This window comes from Daphnia pulex, chromosome 4, assembly GCF_021134715.1.
Source record: "Daphnia pulex isolate KAP4 chromosome 4, ASM2113471v1".
NCBI lineage: Eukaryota > Metazoa > Arthropoda > Branchiopoda > Diplostraca > Daphniidae > Daphnia > Daphnia pulex.
The window spans coordinates 4,225,310-4,248,031 of NC_060020.1; the positions used below are offsets into that span (position 1 = coordinate 4,225,310).

Sequence of the window (22,722 nt, forward strand, 5' to 3'; positions counted from 1 at the left end):
TCTGTGGGTAAACAATCAAATTCGACTAAAATTTGAGTTTTAAACACTTCAAGCAAAGTGCAACAAGAAAATTTGATTGACCAAAATGGAAACCTGCCGCCATAGACACCTGGCACCTCCTCGCCATTTGTCTTAATGTGTTCCTTTCGGGAATGTGCCAAAATGAAAAATGATCAGCTCATCATTTTCGTTATACTGCGCCCAGCACCGCCCTTTTTTGGCGTGAACAGATTTGCAAATTTTCGCGCTCAAAATGAGGTCAACATTCGAGCAGAGGTGGCCGTGAATTTTAAATTTTAGAAAAACAACAAAAATGAATTGATTCGTGGTTTTTTGATGAAATGTAATGAATGGGGGGAAAAGGGGCGCAGTTGAAGGGGGAAAAACCGTCGTCATGTTTATTCATATCGGTTGTGTTTTTTGTTTTCTCCCTGGACGGGACGGCCAGGTGTTTGAGGGCCTCGTCAACCGACTCGCTTCATTACTCGTGACGGACGGGTGGTGGGAGAACGTGACGGATGGCCAATTGATTCATTCCGCTCCCTGAGCGCGCGCATTTGCGATTATTATTACATAAAACAATCGAAACGAGATTGTTAGGAGAGAAGAAAATAAAACAAAAACACATATTTAATTCCCCCCGTCTTTTTTGTTTCCACAAACCAGTCTCGTGTGTCGTGTACAATCTAATCAATCTGCCACTTGATTTATCCCGCGTGTATTATTACATCTTTTCAGTTGGCTTTATTATTGTTTTCCTTTCCTCAATTCATAGAAACATCTACCAACTGGGCACCCCCCGGCAACCCAACTATTGAAACCAATCCATTGATTGATTGATTTGTTAACGAAAGAAGAAATGGAAGAGATTGGATGAAAGAGAAAAAAGAGATTACGACGACGATGTGACCATCCTCTCGCTGGCATCAAGATCTTGATACGCGTACACATGTAGAGAGACTGGGCACCACCACCACTAACGGTGGCAGTTTGTGTGGCTGTTTTGGCTGTGCACGCACCAGCAAGCGCCAATGTCGTCCCCAGATTTATTCGCCATCAATCTCGCACAATTCACGGGGCTCGGCACCTGCGCTTGTCACCGTTCCTATTTGGCCCAGCTTCGATAGAGTCCACAACAGCCTCCTCTCTCCCCCCTCTAGTAGCTGCTGCTGCTGGCCTTAACATTTCCCCCAATGGACGGGTAGCCCGGCAGTCTGTGTTGTGTTGTGTATGTTCGTGTTCCATGGGTGACGTAAAAGGCGATAGGAGCCAGTCGATAGAATGATGTCAGACAACCGATGAAAATGCATCGCAACTCGATCGAACTGGCTGATGGCCACCGCTGGACAACAAAAAAACAGAAACAGAGAAACCCGTTTGAGCTGGGCAATAGACGTCGGTCCAGCAGCTGATGTATGGCAGACGGAGAAATAAGACATTGGCATCTCGATGTGAAAATCAATTGCCAATGAATGGGGCACCAGCAGACGCGTTGTTTCACTTTTGGTGGTGGTGCTGGTTAGGTTGAGTTCATTGAATGGCTCCCATTTCCAGATGGCGGCCACTGATGAAGAAGTGGCCAGCTCATCTGAGAGAGAGAGAAAGAAAAAAAAAGCCCCGAGAAAAAACTTTTGAAACAAAAATCGGAAAGATATATAGTGCTGAGAGACTGAACCTTTTGGCTGCTGCTCCCTTATTGGCGGTTTTCTTCTTCTTAGCTTCTTCTTCTTCTTCCTCTCTCTCTCACTCGGTTGTCAAGGTGTGTGTTCCAGCACTAGAGATCTAGCTGCTGCTGCCGGCCCTTCCCATGTCGTTTCTGCCATCCCATAAAATACCAAAAAGGTATATAGGTTCTTCTTCTTCTTCTTCTTCTTCTTCTTTGCGATTCCAGGGCTTGTCTCTCGCCTGCATCAGCATGGAGGGGGGTGCATAAAGGGGTCGTAGACTCTTCGCGCGCCGGAATTCATCACGCCCGTCCATTGCGGCCGGGCAGACGATACACACAGACGTATATTATACAAATGTAGATGTGTGTGTGTTGTGCACTGGAAGCTCTGAGCTGGGCAAGGTAAGGAAATGGTGAATGAGACGCGGCGGGCGCTGTTACTTTCAGCGTCTTCAATTCTTTGATATGGGAAACTCCAAATGTGGATTTCCTGGCCGGCCCCTCTCTCTCTCTCTCTCTTCCACAAATCACCGGCCGTTGCATAACTGACACACACACACACACACGACCCTTTTTGTGTGCTCTTTGGCTGGGCCGCTGGCTGCTCCTTATTTTCTCCGTTCTTTTTCTTTTTATTCTTTGGGGTCGTTTTCATTCGGCTCCATCTTTCATCCGCTCCCAGGTTTCGCGCGCCACCCATCCGCTTTTGAGAGATTCTATAAATGTTCACACACACACGGAGAGAACAAGTCGACAGCGGAGACGGACGTTTTGATAATAACCGCCTTGTGTTGCACTGCTCTCTGTGGTGTAGTATATGATAAATATAGACTTGTTGCCATTGACGCAATTCAACTTGATTTGGGTGCGGATATAGTTTTTTTAAATTCTCCCGCGCCTTTTGGCTTACACGTTCGGCTGGGCTGCTGAGCTCCACCGGCTAGCACACACACATTTTTTGTGTGTGTTCATTCATTCACAATTTCACGGTGGGCCACGCGGGACAGTCTGTTAGATTATGACGAGGTTATTTTTTGGACTGACTTGTTTTCTTTTTTTGTGTGTGGTAAGAGGGCTCATTATATTATTACGGCTGCGCCCATATTATTGCTGGGCATAAACTTATTGCCCGAACGAAAATATTGTCCAGGGCTCCTCCTGATGAGTCATCTCTACCTCTGAAGAATTTTTCTTTCTTCCAAGTCTGGATAAAAGCGTTTGGGGGATTATACATTTGTCTCTCTAGCTGGTTGGTTGGCTGGCTGGCTGGCTGGCTGTACAGACCAGCACCAAAGGGATATACATTTCCGTGTGCCCGATAATCTAATAATCTACTCGCTCGATCGTAACGGGATTTCCTTTCGTTCTTTCCCCTTTTACCTTTCTCTAGATTATACAGTGCGCATTTATAAATAACAAAAGACTATCGACAATTCCCCTATATACCACATCCAAACCTATAATACTTTATGAAATAGTATTTATGAGTCTAGCCTTTCACGCTCCCGGGCTCCTTTTTTCTTCTTTCTTTCTTCTTTCTCCCGACATCTTTTTCTTCTTTTGATCGTAAAAATAAAAGAAAAAAATAAATAAACCAGAGAAAGAAGAAAGAGATAGTTGCTGCTGCTGCTGCTGGCCAGGCCGGTATCGATTGCGTCAAAGATATGCTCTCCATTTTAGCATGTCCACATATTGGGGGGAGGGGAAAAAGATAAAAGTTAGACGGGCTATAGAACAAATCAACTTGAAAAATCTTCTTTAAATAAAAATGCTCAGTCAGTTTAAGGGAAGAGAGACTCTTGCCCGCTGGACACACACACACACACACACACACAGAAAAAGAGACGGCCACATCAGTGGATGAGGTGGTGGTGGGTGGGTGGGAAAGGGTCACACCAAAACAGATATGCTTACATGGAGATGTAAACTTTGCTTTTCTTTTGTTTGGTTGGTTTTTTTTTCTTTTTCTTTCTTTTTTGGGGTGGGCCAGGTGTCCATCCGCCGATATGCAACAACAACAACAACAACCACCGGCCCGCGCGCGCGCTTGGATATTCCGGCGGCGGCGGTGGCTGCGGCAGCGGCGGTTTTGCCCGCAGATGATGATGATACATCGCCGACTCTCCCCTCTTTCTTTCTCTCTTTCTCTCTCTTCTCGTGGCGTATAAATCACCGGTCCCCCCCCAAACTGATATGCCTTTATTTACAACGTCAGTCTCAACTTCTCTCCAACTTGTACAGCACAAGATCGCGAATTGATCAAAAGAAATATCCGCTGGATTATTTCTTTTGTGATTCGTTATCGTTTTTTCTTTCTTTTTTCTTTTTTCTTTTTCTTGGCCATCTGCTGTGCCATCATCATCCATTTTGCCAACGAACAAAAAATTCCGCCGGAAGGAGATTCGCTAATATCAGACTTGGCTGGATTCTTTTTCTTTTTTGTTAATAGTGTCACTCCTATTTTTATACATTTTTTTTTTCTTTTCCTTCTTCATCTCTACGGAGAGGATTTAAAAGAGGGACTGCGGCGAATCTCTCTGTGTGTGACAGGTTCACCGTTGTGCAGTCTCAGCGTCTATTCCCGGCCGTTCATTCATCTTTCGGGGGCCAGACGGCCAGACGGGAAAATGTCGCAATAACGCGGGAATAAGGAGGACGAACGGAGGGACGGACGGAGGCCATTCACACCGGTCACTCCTCTATTATTATTATTATGATAATAACCCCCAATCCACCCGTGTATCAATTATTATTACCAACAAATCTCCTATCGTCGTCGTTCTTTGCGTAGATTTTCAAAGTCGCCCGTGTCGTGTCTGGCCGGCGTCTCAAGGGCAACGTATCTCTCCCCCACCTTGCTGGTAGTCATGGCGACGGCGTTTTATATTTATATTTTTATTTGTTTGAATCTTTCTCATATAATAAAGGAAAAGTGAATAGAAAGAAAACAAGGTTGGGCCATCATCAAAAAGGATTTTCTTCTTCTTCTTGTCCGCCACACGCTGTCCTTATATGACGGGCAAAAGGAGGGAGAGGGACGAAAATTTCAAAAAAAAAAAGGACAGCCGACAGGTTTGAGGAAAAAAGGAAAATGGCCAGCAGACAACAAAGTGACCAGCGAAACGACCAACCAAATGAAGATGCATCGCGTATCGTTTTTATTAAAAGGAAATCAGAAAATATAATAGAACGGATATTCTATAGGTTAAAGGCTAGAGCTCGTTATCCTCATCTTTGCTTTCTTTTTTTGGAAGGTTGTTGTTGTTGTTGTTGTTGTGCCGGGCCAGATATCGCGGACGAAAATAGAAAGAAAAAAAAAGCGAATAGAATTAAGATGCAGCTAGATAAATGAATTGAATGGAGCAGGGCTTCTATTTTAGGCGAGCGCGGTTAGAGCCGAAAGCGTCGGCCCCCTCTTTTTTTATTTTTATTATTTGAATCAAACGGCCGACGAATTGGGCAGTCGAATGCCCAGCTGATGGCCAGAACGTGTGGCGGAGTTTATAGGCCACGTGAGTTTGTTCCCCGTTGTTGTTGGCGTGAGGAAAGTTTAATAGAAACCAAAAATAATTTTCAAAATGTTTTGGCGTGACTTGTCGTCACTTTTTTTTCTCTTTTTTTTTTAATTCCCGAAATAAAAATATGAACCGGGGATCGTTAGTCATGGCGAATCCGACACTTTATTTCCGCTTTTTATTATCTGCGTTGAATGGCGTTGAATGGCGTTGGATGGGTGCGGGTCCTGGCTGAATTTACACGGGCGGAAAAATAATAATAATCAATTTTCTTTGGCTTTCTTCTCACCTGCTGGTCAAAATGTGACCAGATTCTTTTTTTGGGGGGACGTGTAATTCCGGTAGTTTTGCCAACAAGATAAGCCTCAACTTCCTCAACATTCGCATTAAACATGTATTCCCAGTTGTATCCATGTAAAAATAAGAGAGGCTCTAATGTCCTATTCAAATCCTATTTGAAAAAACCGTAGACCGTCGTTATGTAAAAGTAAAAACCGTACATGGACGACATGGTCGTGTTTTGACCCAAAGGCCTCAGCAGCTCCGAGTGTTGATCGATGTCTCTCAGCAGATGAAAACGTTACTTTGGATCAACGTAAATGTGGTGGTGATTTACGAAGCAATATCAGCCATTTTCCTTGTTCGTTCATTCAGAAAAATAAAGAAAAATAAAGCTCACGTGTTGTATAGTAAATATAAAATACGTCCAGGAATATAACAAAATTATTATTATTATTATTTTTCCTCCTCTTGTGCCTTTTTTGATGGCCGGGAATTTTCTTTTTCCTCCCCCTTGATTCGCCTGTCCTCTTGTTTGACATCACGTTTGATTTACGTCTTACGTCTTCGCTCGGGGGTTTAGACATGTTCTTTCGGGATTTCTCGGGTTTTCCAGTCGCAAAAACAAGTCAAAAGATGAAAGACCCGGGCCCCTTGCAGCAAACTTGCAGTTGCCGGCCCAACCAAAGCCATTGGTGTACCAGAATGGTCACGCGCCAGCAGAGTCCGTCCGCTCCCGCTGGTTCTTCTTCTTCTCTTTTTTCCTGAATGAACGCGCGCGCCTCGTGATCAAAGAAAAAGAACCAGAAAAACCAAAATTCTCGACTTGTGTGATGATGAACTCTCCTTTTGCGTCCATAAGGTTCACGTCCACTTTTTTGTTTTTGTTTTGAGATTTGTTTTTCACAAGGAAATGAACGGACTAGGTCGTTCAGAGGCCAAGGCGATTGTTGCATTTCATTCCAAATTTTGAAAAAGAAAAAGAAAAAGATCATACATCATCCGGGGGGTCGTTCGGGAGAATCATTCGTCATCACGGCGGGCGCGCGCGCTCGTACAGACGCAAACGTCAAAGCGCCGGAAATGTCTGCCGGGCAACGTCATCGTCATTATTATTACATTTAAAAAAATAATCATCATTTTATGTATGCGGAAAAAAAGAAAAAAAGAAAAAACAATTTTCTCAGTGTGTGAAGAAGAAGAAAACGGAAGCATTGACGAATATAATCGGCAAAGTTTAAAAGGAGAAGAAGAAGGGGAGTGCTGTGACTAATGGCTGCCCGTTGTGTCCGTGACCCTCGCCGTGACTGTCGCCCGAAAAAATATCAGTTAAAGAAAAAACGGGATGTTCATTCATTCGTTTGCGTCGTCCTCCCGCAACCAAGCGCGCGCACACACCTGTGACTATGTCTCCTACCTGTCTGGCTTCGTGAATAAAAAATAAAAATCCAAAAAATGCCGCGCGGGAAAAGAATAAAATACAAAAAAAGAAACGACAAGGAAAATCTTTGAAAAAATAAAAGAAATAAATTTTCTTTTGCAGCCGGGATTCTCCTCGGTACTTTTTAAAATTTTTCCGCTAGACTCTTTTTCACCTAGCAACCCCGACACAATCGAAAAGTAACGGACTGTTTTTTTTTCTCTTTATTTGAATACGAAGGCGATGATATTTGAATGGAAAACTTTTTGGGCAGACGTTCACATTGGGCTACGTAATATCGGCGTTGTTATAGTGGGCCGGACCCATATTGCATATAGAGAGACTGGTGTGGTGTTGCCTGGACATTGTCTCGGATGATTACATGTTCCCCCCTTGTATAACAGCGTCACCCTTGTTTGGTTAGCTGATGACTGGCGGGAATTGCAAATGGACGAAAGCGCAACGGGGGGAAATGGATTTCTCCGGAGCGCTGCGCTGCGCTGCCTTGACACACGCGTTCCTTTCGTTCGTTCCGTTCGTTCGGTTGTTTAGTTGTTTTTGTTCCCCCATTGACGGCGAGACGTCATTTTCGTCGTCGTGATGGCTGCCGGGCTTTTTGGCTCGGCTTCAAACGGCTGAACGGAACGGTCGCGCGGGTTGCCCACTGAAATCTATTCAAATGTAGAAAAAAGGAGGTGATGCGCTCCACCAGGCCAAATAGAGAAATTTTTTGATGGGCCGCAGAGTGACGCCAACGTATCTAATTATTGACGCAATCGGGCAAAAATATAACGCCCGTCCCACCACCCATTTTTTCGCATATCCCACCCAAGAGACTAAAAATGAAATTAACAAGCCAGCACGATATCTCCGACTCTTCTTCCCAGACAACTAAAGATAAATGTTTCACCGGAAAAATAAAATCAAATAATTTTCATTTTATTTTATTTTATTTTTTTGCTCCGGTGTGATGACTCGCCCAGGTGATTATCGTATGCAACAGGTGTGTCGTGCAACAATACGCCGATGGTTAATTTTGTGTGTCGTGCGGGAAAAAGAAAAAAAAAACAACTTTTGCAATGTGAACGGAGAGGGGGGAAAGAAAAAATCAAAATCCAAAATAAACGGGCGGCAAAAAGGGACGCAAAACCGGACACATGATGGATGAGCGCGAGTTTTCCCTTCACGGCTAATGTTACGCGTTCCACAGCCGTTTTTTTCTTCTTCTTCTTCTTTTATGATTATCGATTTGACCTTAAACTTTGGTGCCTACAAAATGGGATGGCCGTTATTTCCCGACTCCTATTTTGTTTAAAATATTTTTCGTGAACATTTCTGACAGCAAACGAGGAAGGTTTAGACCTTCCGGTCGAGTGGATAAAATCGCTAGTTGCGCCAATGTTCTCCACACACACACAAAAAAAAACACACATTTTTGTGTTGTCTGTCGTGCTGTGTCAAATATTCAAATACAAATGTCACTCAATAAAAATAAAGAAGCCCGGCCCCGTGCGTTTACACTCCCCACCTACTACTATCTCGCCCATAAAAGGAGATTACACAGGAGACAACCAATATTTCGATTTATGAAATATAGCTAATGACTTTGGACCGTTTAACCTTTGATTTTTTGGGTTAGTTTATTTATTATTATTATTTTATTTTATTTTTACGAGTTGTTGATGTAACGGCCTGCTGTTCTTTAAAAAAAAATAAGGTCCGTCTCTTATTTCTTATCAATCGCTGCTGGCTATACTATACAAATTGTTCTGGTTGTTTTGTTTTTTTCACAATCAAGAGCAAACGCCCAAAAAGATTTAAGAACAAAACAAAAACACGTTTGCCCACCTCTCAGACGAATGATTGTTTTAAAAATCGTTCAAACGCGTTGGCGCGCGCCGTTTCCCTTTTGATTTTGATTTTAATTCCATCAGATTTATCAAGGACGGCGTTTTCTGACGTTTGAATGGGCGCCAAACTTGGCAGAGCTCAATACATTGTGAAGGCGATATTTGTATGTGTGTCTCTGACGACATGCATATTCATCAAAAAGTCTAAAAATAATAAAAATAAAAATAACCAACAGCGGCCGGCGACAGATGATGGAAACTGAATGCCCAGGGAAATTGGACAATTGATGATCGCACGCGCTGCCCGCGCTGGGTTGATTTGCTACCTGCTTATGGGGGCCTGCCTGCCGGCCAGCCAGCCACCAGCCCACCTTTTGGTCGATAGTCTAATCGAACTAATATCCTGTCTACTGAATCCATTCAAAAGGTTGTTGTCGCCCAGATAAGCTAGATGAGAGCAACTTCAAATAAACTCTGAAAATTTATTCCGATATTTATCGAGCGACGAGACCAGCCAACCAGCCAGCCAGTTTTTCTCTTTTCCTTTTTTATTTATTTCCGACGTGTTAAGGGCTTTGGGAACACGGACCATATATATAAGAGAGACGCCTTGTTAGATTCTAAACATATACATATCTGTAAATTATTCTTTTATTTTCGTTGTTTGGATGTATTGAGCTGGGTGACGGCCGTCATCAATTCATCATCTGAGCCGCAGGGAGATGAACGCGGGCACCACCCGCCAGTTATCGCCATCTTACAACCTTTTTTTTTGTGGGAGGGTGGTGGTGTCAAACCTTTTCCTTGTTTCCCTTTTCTATTTGATTTCTATTTTCTTTCCACGAGAGGACAATAAGTATAGTGCCGGCGATGTGGGGATTTGAATTTCCCGCGCCCTGGTCAATCGATCATCATTGGAGCGATGAAACAGGAAGGTCTGGCTGACCTCGATTCGTCCACCCACTTGGCGGTGGCGGCCATCTCTTTGCAAAAAGGCACAGTAGCCATCTCGTCAAAAAAAAAGTTGCGACATGATCCCGCAGGACGACGTGATACTAAAAATATATACAAACTAATCGTCCGCTATTTTTGTATTTTATTTATTTTTTTTTTCTGGGCGGGTGTGATGAATAATGGGCCGGCTGTCCACTTTTTTTTTTTTGGCCGGCAGGAGCCCAGTTGTCGGTGAATAATTCGCGAATTGTCGTCGTCGTCGTATTCCCAGTTCGGCCAGCGGCTACTGACGGACGGATTCTCTTATAGACGTGACGTTTTGCGCAGATATTTCGGTCAAGGTTCCCATTTTCTCTCTCTCTCTCTTTCCTTTTTTTTTGCTGTCCTTGTTTGATAATGTGAACGACGAGTCAAGGTTGGCGAATCGCGTGCGAGAGATTTAATCTCGAAAGATTGCGCGCCCACGTACACGTTGTTGTGTCTATGCGACGGGCCATTGAGCGCCGGGCCGTTCGATGTGTCGAGACGAAGTGAAAGTAATTTATTCGACTCGTCCCACCACCACCACCACCACCACCGCCACCGCCATTTGAATTGCTTTTCCCTTTCTGCCAATAATCAACAAGGAAAAATCAAACAACAACGGCAATATAGCCGCAAACAATGTAATCAGACCGAAATGAAATCTAATCCAACAAATCAAAAGAATTGATGACGTTTTTATGCGGACGCATCAATTCGATCGATTAACCTTCCGGCGAGGATCTTTCCATTTGCAACTTGGTGGTGGTGGTGGTGGCTCAGAAAATCAAAGATTCCAGTCTAAAAAGGAATAAATGTCAAGTTCATCCTTTGCTGATTAAGATAATGAGATGGAGCACATCCTTCTACTTTTCTTTCGAGCTCTATTTGTGTGCAAAATCGGCCCTTTGGGTAGATTTTGAAATCCCCCCCCCCCCCCCCCCGCCCCGGCCGATAAGAGCTTGTCACGGACATGCTTTAAGGTAGTGGTGGTGGTGAAGTGGTGATGGTATTCCCGGTGCCCAGCTTTATATATTCTCGCGGATGTTAGTCAGCTGCCTTTTATCTTTCATTGCCGGAATGTAATTAGAGCAGGCAGGCAGGCAGGCAGCAGCTAGCAGCGGCAAAACACTCCGTTGCTCCCGCTGATCTCGTGAATCATCGTGACTCCCGCCGGCGTCGCCTTTTTTTTTCTTCCACCTTTCCGCCCAGCGTCCGATGAGTCATGGGTGTTTGGTGCTGGACCTCGACGCCACCCAAGTAGGAGAGAGTCCCGGGTCCGCCTATAGAATCCGATTCTATTTCTCAACTTTTTATATTTTATTTTTATTTTTTTTTTTTGACCGCCAGCCTCCTTAGAATATCTGGCCGTGAATCTCAACCAAATAATTTGGCCGGCCAAGGGAGAGTGAGATCCGTCGTACGGTCCGATTGTGGAATCATTTGATTTTCACGTTTGTTTTTGGATTTTTCAAAATTGATTTCAAATTCCAAGGAAAAGTCGAACGACAGTAGCGCAAATGATAACTGGGCAGATGGGCCAGCTGTCGCGGGGAGAGATGGGCTGACGACGACGACGACGAGTAGCGTAGTAGTAAGCCGGCCGTTACGTGCTGTATATTGCGGGCGGCTGGCAATTTGCAGGATCGCTTACGACGAAATTATAACCTGTCGGGCCGTGTCGTCTGGCCATTTAGGAAGGGGCCCTATAAATATAGACGCGCGCAGCTGTGGGGCCGGCATGTTCCGCCCGACGTTTGTGGGCATCTCTCCGTCTATAAGATGCGACCGCGAAATGACAGCACCTTATTACAAACGGCCCGTTTGTCAACGGCCGACGTATTAAAAAAAACGTCCGCCGACCAACACGGGAGACCACACCAGACCACCAGAGTGCTGCTGGACTTTTCGATTGGATTTTTCCGTCTTCTTGGCTGAATAAACAAACGAACGGGATCATTCCATTAGCTGGGCAATTTTTGGGTTTTCCCATCGCCCAAATGACAGCTCTTTTCGCGTACGTAATATTACCTCGCGTTCAAGTGTTGATGTTGAAATGCGGCCAATGTGAACACACGCGTAGGCTGTGCGCTTTCTCTTTTTCTCATTCGCTATAGGAAATGATCCAAAATGCTAAGCTAATTTTTCAAGCTGTAAATGTGAGTGTAGGCCTTGTATCACGAGTGAATATCATTCGAGTATCTTATTAGATATGTATCGGCTATGGTCCAAAGTCGTAAAAATAATTTGGACAAAAAAAAACTGTCCCAAAATAGGCCAAAAACGTCAAAGTGAAAGTTTTCACCAGCCCGCAGTATCAGTTCCATAAATCAACCCATTACAAAAATTTGAAAGGGACTCTTCGAAAATAAATGATGATTCATTGATTATCAGTGCGGCTAAATCAAAAGAGACATTATTCTCATTTCTCATTTTTTTAAGGACTCGCAGACCTAATAATCTAATTTTCCAAATGCCTTGGCACTTCCATGTGTGAAACGCTGCAAAGCGGAAAAATTGAACAACCGAACAAATAGCGCGAAAATGTAATTCAAACAGGTTTGTCTTTTTTTGACATTTCACAGCACTTTCAGGGAAATGTTCTTTTGTTTGATTCGTCTGGAAAAATAAAACGAAGAACAAACAAAAGAGTGCTACAAGATATACGTGTTTTTGATAGACTCGTCATCTATTAGCCTTTCACGACGCGCTCGTTTAATCTTTAGAGTAATCACAAATTTAAAAATAAAAAGTAAGACCCACGGCGAGAATAAAAGATTTGTTTAGCCACACACACGTACACATCTATAGGCACTGATGCGTGCGTACATACGCCAATCTCTGGGAAATAGCGAAAGGCGGTTGCGGCTGGCGGACCGTAGCTCTTATTATCCGCTCTGAGTTATTATAGCCCGGCTTCAAGGTTTGACCCAGACCGGTCAGCGATGAACCTTGGAAGACCAAATCAAAATTTAAAAAAAGAAAAAGAAAAGAAAGAAAAAACGCGCAAAATAATAATCTCAACTTCCCATGAGTAGCCAAAAGAGCAACTCGCTTTATGCTAAACTAACTGGACACACACGGTCGCTGGCTGGACGTATGATCTTTGGTGTGTGTGTGTGTGCAGTCGGGTGTACATGTAGACGAAGGGACGTTGCGTGCCGCTCTTGTGTGGTCCGTCCACTCACGCCGAGCGCCAGAATATTGGGAACGCGCCTCGCATTAGATGGGAACTGGGATTTATTTATTTATTTAGTTTTTGGTCCATTCAGCATCAGCCGGTCACTTGCTGCTGGTCGTAAAACAAGCCCCCGCGCCCGTCTCTCTCTCTCTCACCCACCGCCGGCCGTGTGTCTCTCCTATAAAAGGGAAACCCCTTGCAAAGAATTCAAAGAAAAACAACAACAACAACGGCCAGCACGGAGAGATAATAAGAATGTCCGTCGAATCAAAAGGAGAATTTCTAGGTGAAGAAAATGAGAAAGAATTGCATCAGCCAACGACAGATGGAAAGTTGACCCAACGTAACAAATGGCCAACAGTCGGACCAGTCCGCTCGCGCGCGCGCGGGCGATGGCCATTCATGAGAATCGTCCCGCTGGGCCGGATCGCAATCTTGTCACACCGACAACTTTGTTCTTATTCGTCGGTCGAGATTGACGATTGATGATGGCCGTCACGGCTCTGGCCGCGATACAGTTGCGTGAGTTGATTAGAGCTCTTACAAAGTTACACACAAGTCCGCGCGTTCACAAAAAATCGATTCCAACACCATCGACTGCATGCGCTGGGCGCTGGCCCATTATTCAACGGGAAGAAAAAAAAGAAGTCGATCTGGTTACCTGTTTTTTAGTGTTTTGTTTGTTTGTTTTATTTTATTTTTTTCTCACCTGGCTGTGCTGGCCATCTTCGGTTGGCGATTGCCGACCGATCCTTGTCCACCTGTCATTTCTCACCAGTCAGCAGCGAGACCCTTATTTCTAATTAGAAGAATTAATTTTTTGTCGCTTGTCTTTCGTCCCTCCCCCCACGTCTTTTGGTGATTTTGGTGGCGATAGGGATTCCATCAACTCCTATCTACATAAAGATATACACGTACTACAAGCAGCAGCAGTCCTGCGGGAGGAGAACCAGTCTTTTCTGTTTTCCCTCCACTTTTTTTTTTACCAGCTCCAGCGCGCAGCTGTTAAATATATTCGCCCGTTTTGGTCACCACCACCACCGCCACCACCACCTGCGACTGATGCATATGACAAGTCTAGTTTTTTTTTTTTTTTTTTTGGCCTTCTGCACACGTATGTGACTCACGTCGAAAACAAAAGCCAGAAGCGAAAACACAACCCGAAATGCAGCCAACCAGAAAAATAAGAAAAAAAAAGAAGAAATGAATCCAGCAAAGGTGTATACAACAGCCTAGGTATTCCCTATGGACTGCTGCTCTCTTTTGATTTCATTGGGATTTTATTTCTTCGTTGAAACCGAGAGCTTAAGTTGTCTCTTTAATAAATTATCACACTGCTGCTGCTGCTGCTCGGCTCCCCTCGGCACTAAATTCATCAAGTTGATGTATCATGGCCGGCGTGTTCAGCCGACTATATAATGTTACGTATAGTAGTGGTTACTGTCCGCCCGCAGCTTGTTTGCTGTTGAAATAAGAAAAATTTCTGTCCGGCGCAAATCCTCGACGCGTCAAGTCTCTTCACCTGCTTTAGATTCTCATTCATTTATTTTTGAACAAATTTCACTTTTTTTTTTTTTCTTTGGCGCATTTTGTCGGCGATTGTTGGCGGCCCTGTCCTGGGTTTTTACCCGTTTAGAATTATAATCGCCCTCGGTGGGCGCGCTCATGATCGCTTGGGCCCGTCCAAAAAAGGGGGTCTCCAGACTAGCTGGCTAGCTATAGCTGCTCCTGCTGGCCTTGGGTCTGCGTCGTCGTCGACAATATCCGCCAATCCGCCGTCCATCAGCGGTCGTAAAGAGTCCAGTCGCTGATCCGTCAGCGCCAGCCAGCGGCCATGGAGTGACCGGTTCTATCGACTTGCACATCTCTTCGCCTTCCTTTAGAAACCGGACACGCGGGTTCAAGAAGAAGAAAACAAAACTCAACTGGAAAAGTTTTTTTTTAAAAAGGAAAATAGCAAATGGCAAACTCTGTGATGTTGGTTTTTTGTTAGTCGTTGCTAATTTATCAGCGAATGGCGATCTAAATGTTCTTCTTATTTCGAGCTGTGCTGTTGTCGGATCGTTGAGAATTATTGCCCAGCTCTTATTCTTGGCTTCTTCTTCTTCTTTTGAGTTTTTTCTCTCTCATGTCTTATTATTGCTCGTCTTTTACTTGGTTTTATTATCTAGTCCGGTTGGAGTTGGCCCGATTGGGCAACAACCCGGACTCGATTTGGACATGAGATGGGTGGAGTCGCCGGATGGGAAATCATTTCATTCAGGCGATCATAAAAGAAAGAAGGATCGAGCCTTTTGAGTGCGACATCAGCCAGCCAGAGCTTACAAGGGATTTTTTTAATTCTGTTAAAAATACAAAAATAAAAAAGCTCAAAGATTCCGAGGTGGACAGCAGAAAATCGGCGATCGACATTTTTTATTTCCCCCCGAGCGCCGATTGGAAAGTCGAAAAACTAGGAGGACCGACATTTATAGGAGAGGTAGTAGGCCCCTATGGGGATGTGTGTAGTAGAGAGAGTCAGATCACTTGGGCAACTGTACAAACACAACACGAGAGCGACCCCACACCTGGCGCTCCAACTTGTTTATTTTTTTTCTTCTTCTTCTTCTTCTTCCAGCCAAAGGTGTGTCCAGCATCGCGCGGACTGAATTGCCCTATAATGAGCGAGCAAGCGCTCGCCCGGCTGTGTGCCAGCCTCTCTTTTTGGCTGGTTTCCTTCCCATTTACGTCCTTTTTGTGAGTGTGTGTGTGTCCTGGCGCATACGAAAAGGCTAACGTGAGCATTCGGGGCACGTGTGCGAATGAGCCAGGCTAATCTGTCGATGACGCCCTCTTCTTGACTATGCTGCGCCGGACGCTAATATACATCGCAGCCTCTCGCGTCCAATCATGTCGGTCGACAGTCGACAAAAAAATAAAAGTAAAAAAGGTAAAAAAAGAAGTTTCCTGTGTCGAATCGGTGACTCATCCGTGTCGTATTTGGTTTAATCGATAGCGACAATCAACGAGAACATCCATAAACTGGATCGGTTTAGGCGAATCTAACAGGTATGCAATTCGTCATCACGTCGTTACGTTGGCAATGGGTCGAAAATTGGGCATAGAGTAGTCATTTTCCGGTTCATTGACATTCCCTCCGTGACACCAGAAATAAATTTGGCATTTTGATTCTACTGTCTAAAATCGGACAACCAGTTGATTACGTACAAGATGGAATTCAGACTCATTCCAGTCTTTCCTATTTTTCTATTTCTTTTTGCCAATTAGCTTTCTATTTTTTTTAGAATAAAATATGTAATAGTAATCGGATGGATTCCACTTAAATTTTCGCCACCAACACCCAAGGAAGGCCAGGATTTTCATCCTTTATTGTAGGACAATGTTTGTAATTGCACAAACAGTGCGCAAATTCGTGCCAAAAAGAAGTAATAAAACATGATTTTATTTATTTATGAATATAATCATATTCGTAATCATATACTGTTTTTAACCATTAATCTCTATCAAACTAAAATCTCGATTACACGACTTCTGCAGTTAAAAATTCTTTTTCAAATGGCGCCACTCGAATCGACATCTAGTAGACAAATAAGTGACTATGCCACTATCAATATCAGTGCCAATCGTCGTCTGCTTTGCACTTGATTTGTTTCTCAAATAATCGTGGTTAAGGTAATTTTTTAAAAAATAAGGCAGAATCATGTCTGTCATTGAATCCACTACCAGGCTCATAAATCTGCAAAGTAAGTCTTGAATAAGAATCATTTTTATTCTTGTTGTTAAAATGCTACATGTTCTAATTTATTGTAATTTGTAGGACTGTTGAAGCCCTGGATACCTACGACGACTGCAATTAGATGGAGAACAAGAAAACCAAATATCCAAGTAATATTGTGCACTTGATTTTGTATTTCCATTAGATTTTACTAACATGACCTTATTACTCACAACAGAGACCTATTCCAGATCATTATGTCAAAGCAAGATTCAAAGCTGCCCTTGAGCCCATATACCCAGATCCCCAGATGGACAAACCATGGTTCGAAAAGTGTGGCAATATTTGGCAAACTAAAGAAAAGGAAGAGGTAACAAAGTTTTACTTTTTAAGTCACATCAGCATTTCCATTAATATTATTTGTATTCAGACTTCCAAGTATGAGGAACTTTTGGCCAAAGAGTTTTATAAGAAATTCGCCGAATCACAGCTGATTGCTGTTTTTCATGAAAATTCCTCTAAAGCATATGAGCTAATTAAGGTTAGAATATTTATTTATTTTATTTTCTGCATTTTGTTGAATACCAATACACTAATACTTCTAATATCTAGATTAAACAAATGATACATGGTCACAACATGAAAATGGTCTTTGGAAGTAGAAAAATTGCCACTTTGGCTCTGGCTGGAACAGAGTTTGAGCCTGTTCTAAGATTACATGAAGGGAAAACTGCCTATTTGTGCAGTAAAGACCTTCATGTACCTAAACTTCTTAAATTTGTCAAGAAAATGAATCACTTGGTTCTTTTAGGTAAGCACAAATTTGACTAAGGTGTGTTGATGTAGTCTAATATTTCTTTCTCATTTTAGCTGGTGTAGTCCAAGGCAGGTTAATCACCAAAAGTCAGCTGCAATGGGTTGCCACTTTACCAGATATAAACATGCTGCGTGCTGAGCTCTGTTCAATCCTGTCCTCACACACAATTCAATTGAGCCAATCCCTGACATATCAACAGCAGCAATTAACACAGTCTCTGGAACAGCTTGTAAAAAAAGATAGTGAAACATCTACTGATGGAAGTGAAACATCTGCTGATGGAACAAGCTAAAAAAGTGTATTGCAGATACATTAGAGAAGATTAATACAGTGTTTAAAAAACTTGCCTGATTTTAAAACATCTATTCAATTGGAAGCTACCCACCCTAACCCCCCAAAAATACAGTTATGTATTTTTTTATCAGCCATTTTTCTCTTATTTCATTAAAATTTTTTTAGTTTTCAAACTATGTTCTAAATGGCATTAGTACAAAATTGCCATACAAAGAATAGCAAAGTTATACTAGATTTTTAAATGGCAGTTGTCAAAGAAAGGAAAATTATCCATGGCCTTGAATAATGACTTACTAAGCTAGCATTTGAGAAGGGCAAGATTCTGTATACAATGTTTATGAGATTTCTACACAATTCAATCAATGTGTGTGCACTGTGCAGGATCAGTCACATCAGTAACTTTTACTAAAATAGAAAAATACAATAAGAATAAATAAAAATGAACTCAAAGGTGGTTTTACTTAATTATCCTACGCACGGTGCAACACGGGGGAATAAAATGTTTCAAATATTCTTAAATTACGAGTTTCTCCTAACTTCAACATCCTACAATCTTTTGACAGATCGACAACACTACTACTAGTATTGGTATTGGGTATTTCCCTAAAAATGTGACGTTTCCACTTACACTACACATCGAGAGTGAGTAGACAACTACTGTCTAATAAGAGATGACATTGATATAGAAGACCGATAGAGAGCAAAAATTGCAAAATAGCGCACATGAACATTTGCACATCCAAGTTTTAATTAGTGAATGTGACAATGCTGTGTAAAAAGATATCGCCCTCTGGAGGACTGTTTATAGTAAAGTGGCAATGCTGTGTCTTGAGTGAGGGAGCCCGGATGTTATATGGCGTCTGGCCTTTTTGGAAACACTTAAACTTAAATTTCGTAAACTCGTTTCGTAGAAGAAAGAGCTGTTTCAGCTCTAAATCTAATCTCTTGTAGATCATTGCATTGATGGTAATGCATGCTAGAAAACTACCAAGACTGGATGATGGGTAAGATTTTTTTTTTGTACAATGTAGCCGAGTTCCCAAGTAAAACAAAATTCGTGACAGTTGATTCCGCCATATTTGTTGTAACTTATTTTGTTTTTATTGACGTTTTTTTTTTATTTTCGTTTCAGGTATTTCGATAAACATCAGTCCCACCCTTACCAGGTAAAGTACTGGTAAAATGAAGTAAACTTTTAAACTGAGAAAAGATGATTCGTAAACAATCAGAAACACTTTAGTGAACATCATAGTTTATAGTAGTCAAATTGAATTTTCTTTAATATTCTTTTTCTATCTTATAGAATTAACAAGTTTTATAAGTTGTTTACTATGAGATTCAGAATCCTCAATGAATATTCTTTTGAAAAATCATTATGTTGTTATTCTGTGTTCTCAATGCCATTTGGTAAACAATGGTAGCCAAACCTACAAGTAAATGACTTATCCTTCTTTCTTCTTGGTTTGAATGTTAAGTAAGGATTCTCTGTCTAGTTTTAGTGAACTTCTCGAAAGTAATTTATGGGATTCATCTTTATTTGATTGGCTAGGAAATTTTTTCTCTAACCACATCTGTAAACAAAGGGCACTCAAAGCAAATGACAGCTACATTGGACAATACAGTAGTGATATATTTGTTACAACCATACTTGGTTTAGGAAGTGTTTCAGTTGTAGAAGTGCAGATTTCTCATTGTTTATATCAAATTTTTATTTTGTTATTGTTACATTATTAATCATTGTTTTTTCTGTTATGACAGGCTAGTACCAAGTATAGTAATTCCAAAGGAAACTATGATCGATACAATGATCGAACACGCGACTCGCCTAACGGGACAGGGCTACGTTCTGATAGCCCCAACTCTTTTGGTGATAGCCCCAGAGACAGAAGCTATGTGCACAAAGGATCTTATACGCAACGGATACGGGATAAGGAGAGAGACAGAGACAATCGGTCTCCTCGTGAAAGAGAGCGACCAAGAGACTCAGATAGACGCAATAACCACGATCGAGGATCCACAGAGGAAAAGCCTCAACGAGTCGGTGATTGGACAGAACACGTCAGCTCGTCGGGAAAGAAATATTACTACAATTGTAAAACGGAAGTCTCTCAGTGGGAGAAACCTCGCGACTGGGTTGATTGGGAGAAGGAAAAGGAACATGAGCGCGACAGAGAGCGCTACAGACGTGATAGGGATCGTGATCGCGAACGAAAGTACGACCGGCAATCCTATTCGTCGTCTCGTAACAGTAGTAGTGGCCCGTCTGAAAGACATTCCAATTTTAGTCGTTCTGGTACTATGTCGAATAGTAACAACAATAGCAGTGGCAGTAGTAGCAATGTGGCATCATCTCGTTCAACGGAGAATCGAGATAATCATAGAACTCATCAGCCTCCGCCATCGGTGCCGGAACAGCCGCAGTCCAGAAGACACAGCTACGGTATGTTGTATAATGAATGAACAAAACTAGTTAAACTCTTACCGAACTTGGTAACTTATCATGTTGGCTTATTATCTAGTATGCAATCTGGTGTTTCAAACCTTTTTAACGTTGATTTCCATTCGGTCAAAGTGTTGCAATTGTTGAACAAGGTTAATTGTCTCGTTTAGAACGACCTAGCCAAGATATGGACATTTCCCCGGCGGATAGCACGCCGACTTCCGAGGCCTCCGGACCAAAAGTCGCCACACCTTACACGCCTGACCCACGGTTAACTCCGACCGCTGGTTCTGCTGCACCTGTTTCATTAGCTACTGCTCTGCCACGTCTACTGTCTCATCCACCGACCAGCACTCCAATTCAACTCATAAGACCCTCCTCTCAAACTCCAAATGCCTCGACAAGGTAATTTGTTGTCTTCGTCAGCTTGTGCTGATCAAAGAATTCGATGTTGTTAGATGAGAAGGATTACCTTGTTATTTGTCTTCGCTTTGATTCTAGTCGGGCTCCTAGTTTGATGTCGCCGTTACAGGCTGGCTCCTCCATGCCGACGACGACGTCGACTGCTACAACGACCAGTCTATCATCCCTCCAACAGCTTTTAACCCAGTTAACTCGATCATCTGTCTCAGGAACTGCCATCAATCCTGCGATACAGTCTATGCTTACGGCTACTCTCGGAAGAATGGGGAATATCACTGCTCTAGGTAATTTATGAAACGGTGTGGGAAAGTTTGTATTGAATGTGAATTGACGTTTCGAAATTTTTGTTCATCAAGGTTCGCTACAAAATTTGGAACACATGGAGCTTCCAGCACACGAAGTCTTGCAGTCCTTGCAGACGCTGCTCTCTTCTTCACAGATTGCTGTTCCCGCCTCGAATGTGGCGACACTACCAAAGAACATGAATTCGTTAGGAGTATCTTCTTCACACCTAACGGACGGTTGTCATGGTCTTTCCGCTCCGACGCCCCTGGAAGGTGATCCTGCCAACGGACCTCCTACGCCAACTCATTCGGAAAGACTTGAAGCAGATTTTCGTCGAGGTAATTCGACTATCCGATCCGACCTTGTTTGTAAGGAAGAGTATTTTTTTTAATTTTTAAATTTATTATTTTGGTCGGCTTCTGTTAAAAAGTAATTTAACGGTCGTAATCAGTTCTAATTTTTTTTTAAATTGCTAATTAGGGAGCCCAGCGACAAGTTTAAGTTCCCTCTCGGCGGCAGCGGCAAGTTTACGGCCATCTGCTGCATCCAGCCATGCTTTAACACCTTCACTAGCCTCCCATTATAGACCGGATTTGATTTCTCACGTGACCGGATGGCCCGCGGAGCTGTTAGAAAAACAGGTAAATATCTAAAAGCAAAGCAAACCTTTAAATTTTGTGTGTGTGTGTGTATTTTTAATGTTTCAATTTTCAATCAAAGGCGACGAAAGTGAGCGAAGATCTGCACACCATTGGCAATCTTCATGTAACTAAAGTATCGGCTGAACTGAAGATGGCGCGGTCTTTGGTCCGAGTAGCTGATATTCAAGCCACTCTGCAGGAGCAACGGTACGTGCAACGATTTTCTTTCATTTTAAGTTAATCCTGACCCTAACTGAAATTATTTCGTTTGGGAAAGCAGGATTCTCTTCTTAAGACAACAGATGAAGGAGTTGGAGGAATTAAAGCCGCCCAATCATTTTATGTCGGACTAAATTTTTTCTCTGCTGGAGGAAAAAATAGCTAGCTCGATTTTCTTTCGTCTTAAAACCAGAATAATATTTTTTTTTTTACTCTCGCGGAACCGTTTTGTATTTCCTCGGTGAAAACTTTTTTCTCTTTCTATCGATTCTTTCGGGGCGAAGTAACACATCAAAAGCCGGCCGTTGAAGGCACGTGTGTGCTGCGTTGAATGCATTGCGACTCAGAAGGATGTTGGTATCTCATCAGTAAGATAACAAAAGACGAGCCTGTCAGTGACAGAAGCTGTATTTATTCTCATGTAATTCTGTAGTTTCTACTGGTCGGGTCCGTAAACAAAAACAACAAAAAAAAAAGATTTAATTGCCAATTTTTCCATTCGCTCCGAATTAGTTTTGTTGTCTTGGCCTACTCCCTCGTTTGTATTGTTTCCCACCCGATTTCTTTCTTTTTTTGTCTGTGACGCAGTTTATAATTTTCCTCCCTTTTCTGTATAAAATTTTCGCCCTTCCTGGAGAAAAAAACATATTTCGTCCGCTTATTTCGACGTTGAAGTGTGATGTTCGTGTCGCCCTTATTGGGTGTTTAAAAAAAGAAGTGGAAAAGAACAAGACTATCTGCTCTTAAACAAAGTTGATTTTCGTATCAATTTTATTTCTGGGCTGGTTTTGAGCCCAATATTTTTGTTTTAAGTGATGCTGCAGCCTATGGCTATCATTCTGTTGGTTGCAATTTTCAATTCTGCATTCTCGATGGATTTTTCTGTGTCTTATCATTTATCATTCGTCGACTTTACTCCCTTTACAAGTCCAATCCGACTCGTACCAAGCCAAGAATAAAGAACACACCAAGAAAACAGTGCATCTCAGCTACCGGCTCTAA

General features: G+C 42.6%; 2 protein-coding genes across 3 annotated transcripts; both read left to right on the plus strand.

Annotated features, from left to right (window-relative positions):
• The first annotated feature begins 16,462 nt into the window (after nucleotides 1-16,462).
• LOC124193032 (39S ribosomal protein L10, mitochondrial-like) lies at nucleotides 16,463-17,764 on the plus strand. Its single transcript, XM_046586683.1, has 6 exons — nucleotides 16,463-16,629; nucleotides 16,704-16,771; nucleotides 16,840-16,971; nucleotides 17,032-17,142; nucleotides 17,214-17,412; nucleotides 17,472-17,764. Exons 1-6 carry the CDS (start codon nucleotides 16,587-16,589, stop codon nucleotides 17,708-17,710), a joined length of 792 nt encoding a protein of 263 aa, XP_046442639.1. The 5' UTR covers nucleotides 16,463-16,586; the 3' UTR covers nucleotides 17,711-17,764.
• A 723-nt stretch (nucleotides 17,765-18,487) lies between these two features.
• LOC124193028 (WW domain-containing adapter protein with coiled-coil-like) lies at nucleotides 18,488-22,437 on the plus strand. 2 transcript variants are annotated; one of them, XM_046586677.1, is made up of 9 exons: nucleotides 18,488-18,716; nucleotides 18,845-18,878; nucleotides 19,471-20,152; nucleotides 20,323-20,557; nucleotides 20,654-20,859; nucleotides 20,932-21,198; nucleotides 21,341-21,501; nucleotides 21,581-21,708; nucleotides 21,782-22,437. In XM_046586677.1, the coding sequence occupies exons 1-9, from the start codon at nucleotides 18,676-18,678 to the stop codon at nucleotides 21,852-21,854; spliced, it is 1,827 nt and encodes a 608-aa protein (XP_046442633.1). In that variant the 5' UTR covers nucleotides 18,488-18,675; the 3' UTR covers nucleotides 21,855-22,437. The 2 variants fall into 2 exon arrangements, with proteins under 2 accessions (XP_046442633.1, XP_046442632.1); XM_046586676.1 differs by having other exon boundaries at nucleotides 18,490-18,716; nucleotides 20,932-21,228.
• Nucleotides 22,438-22,722: the final 285 nt, after the last annotated feature.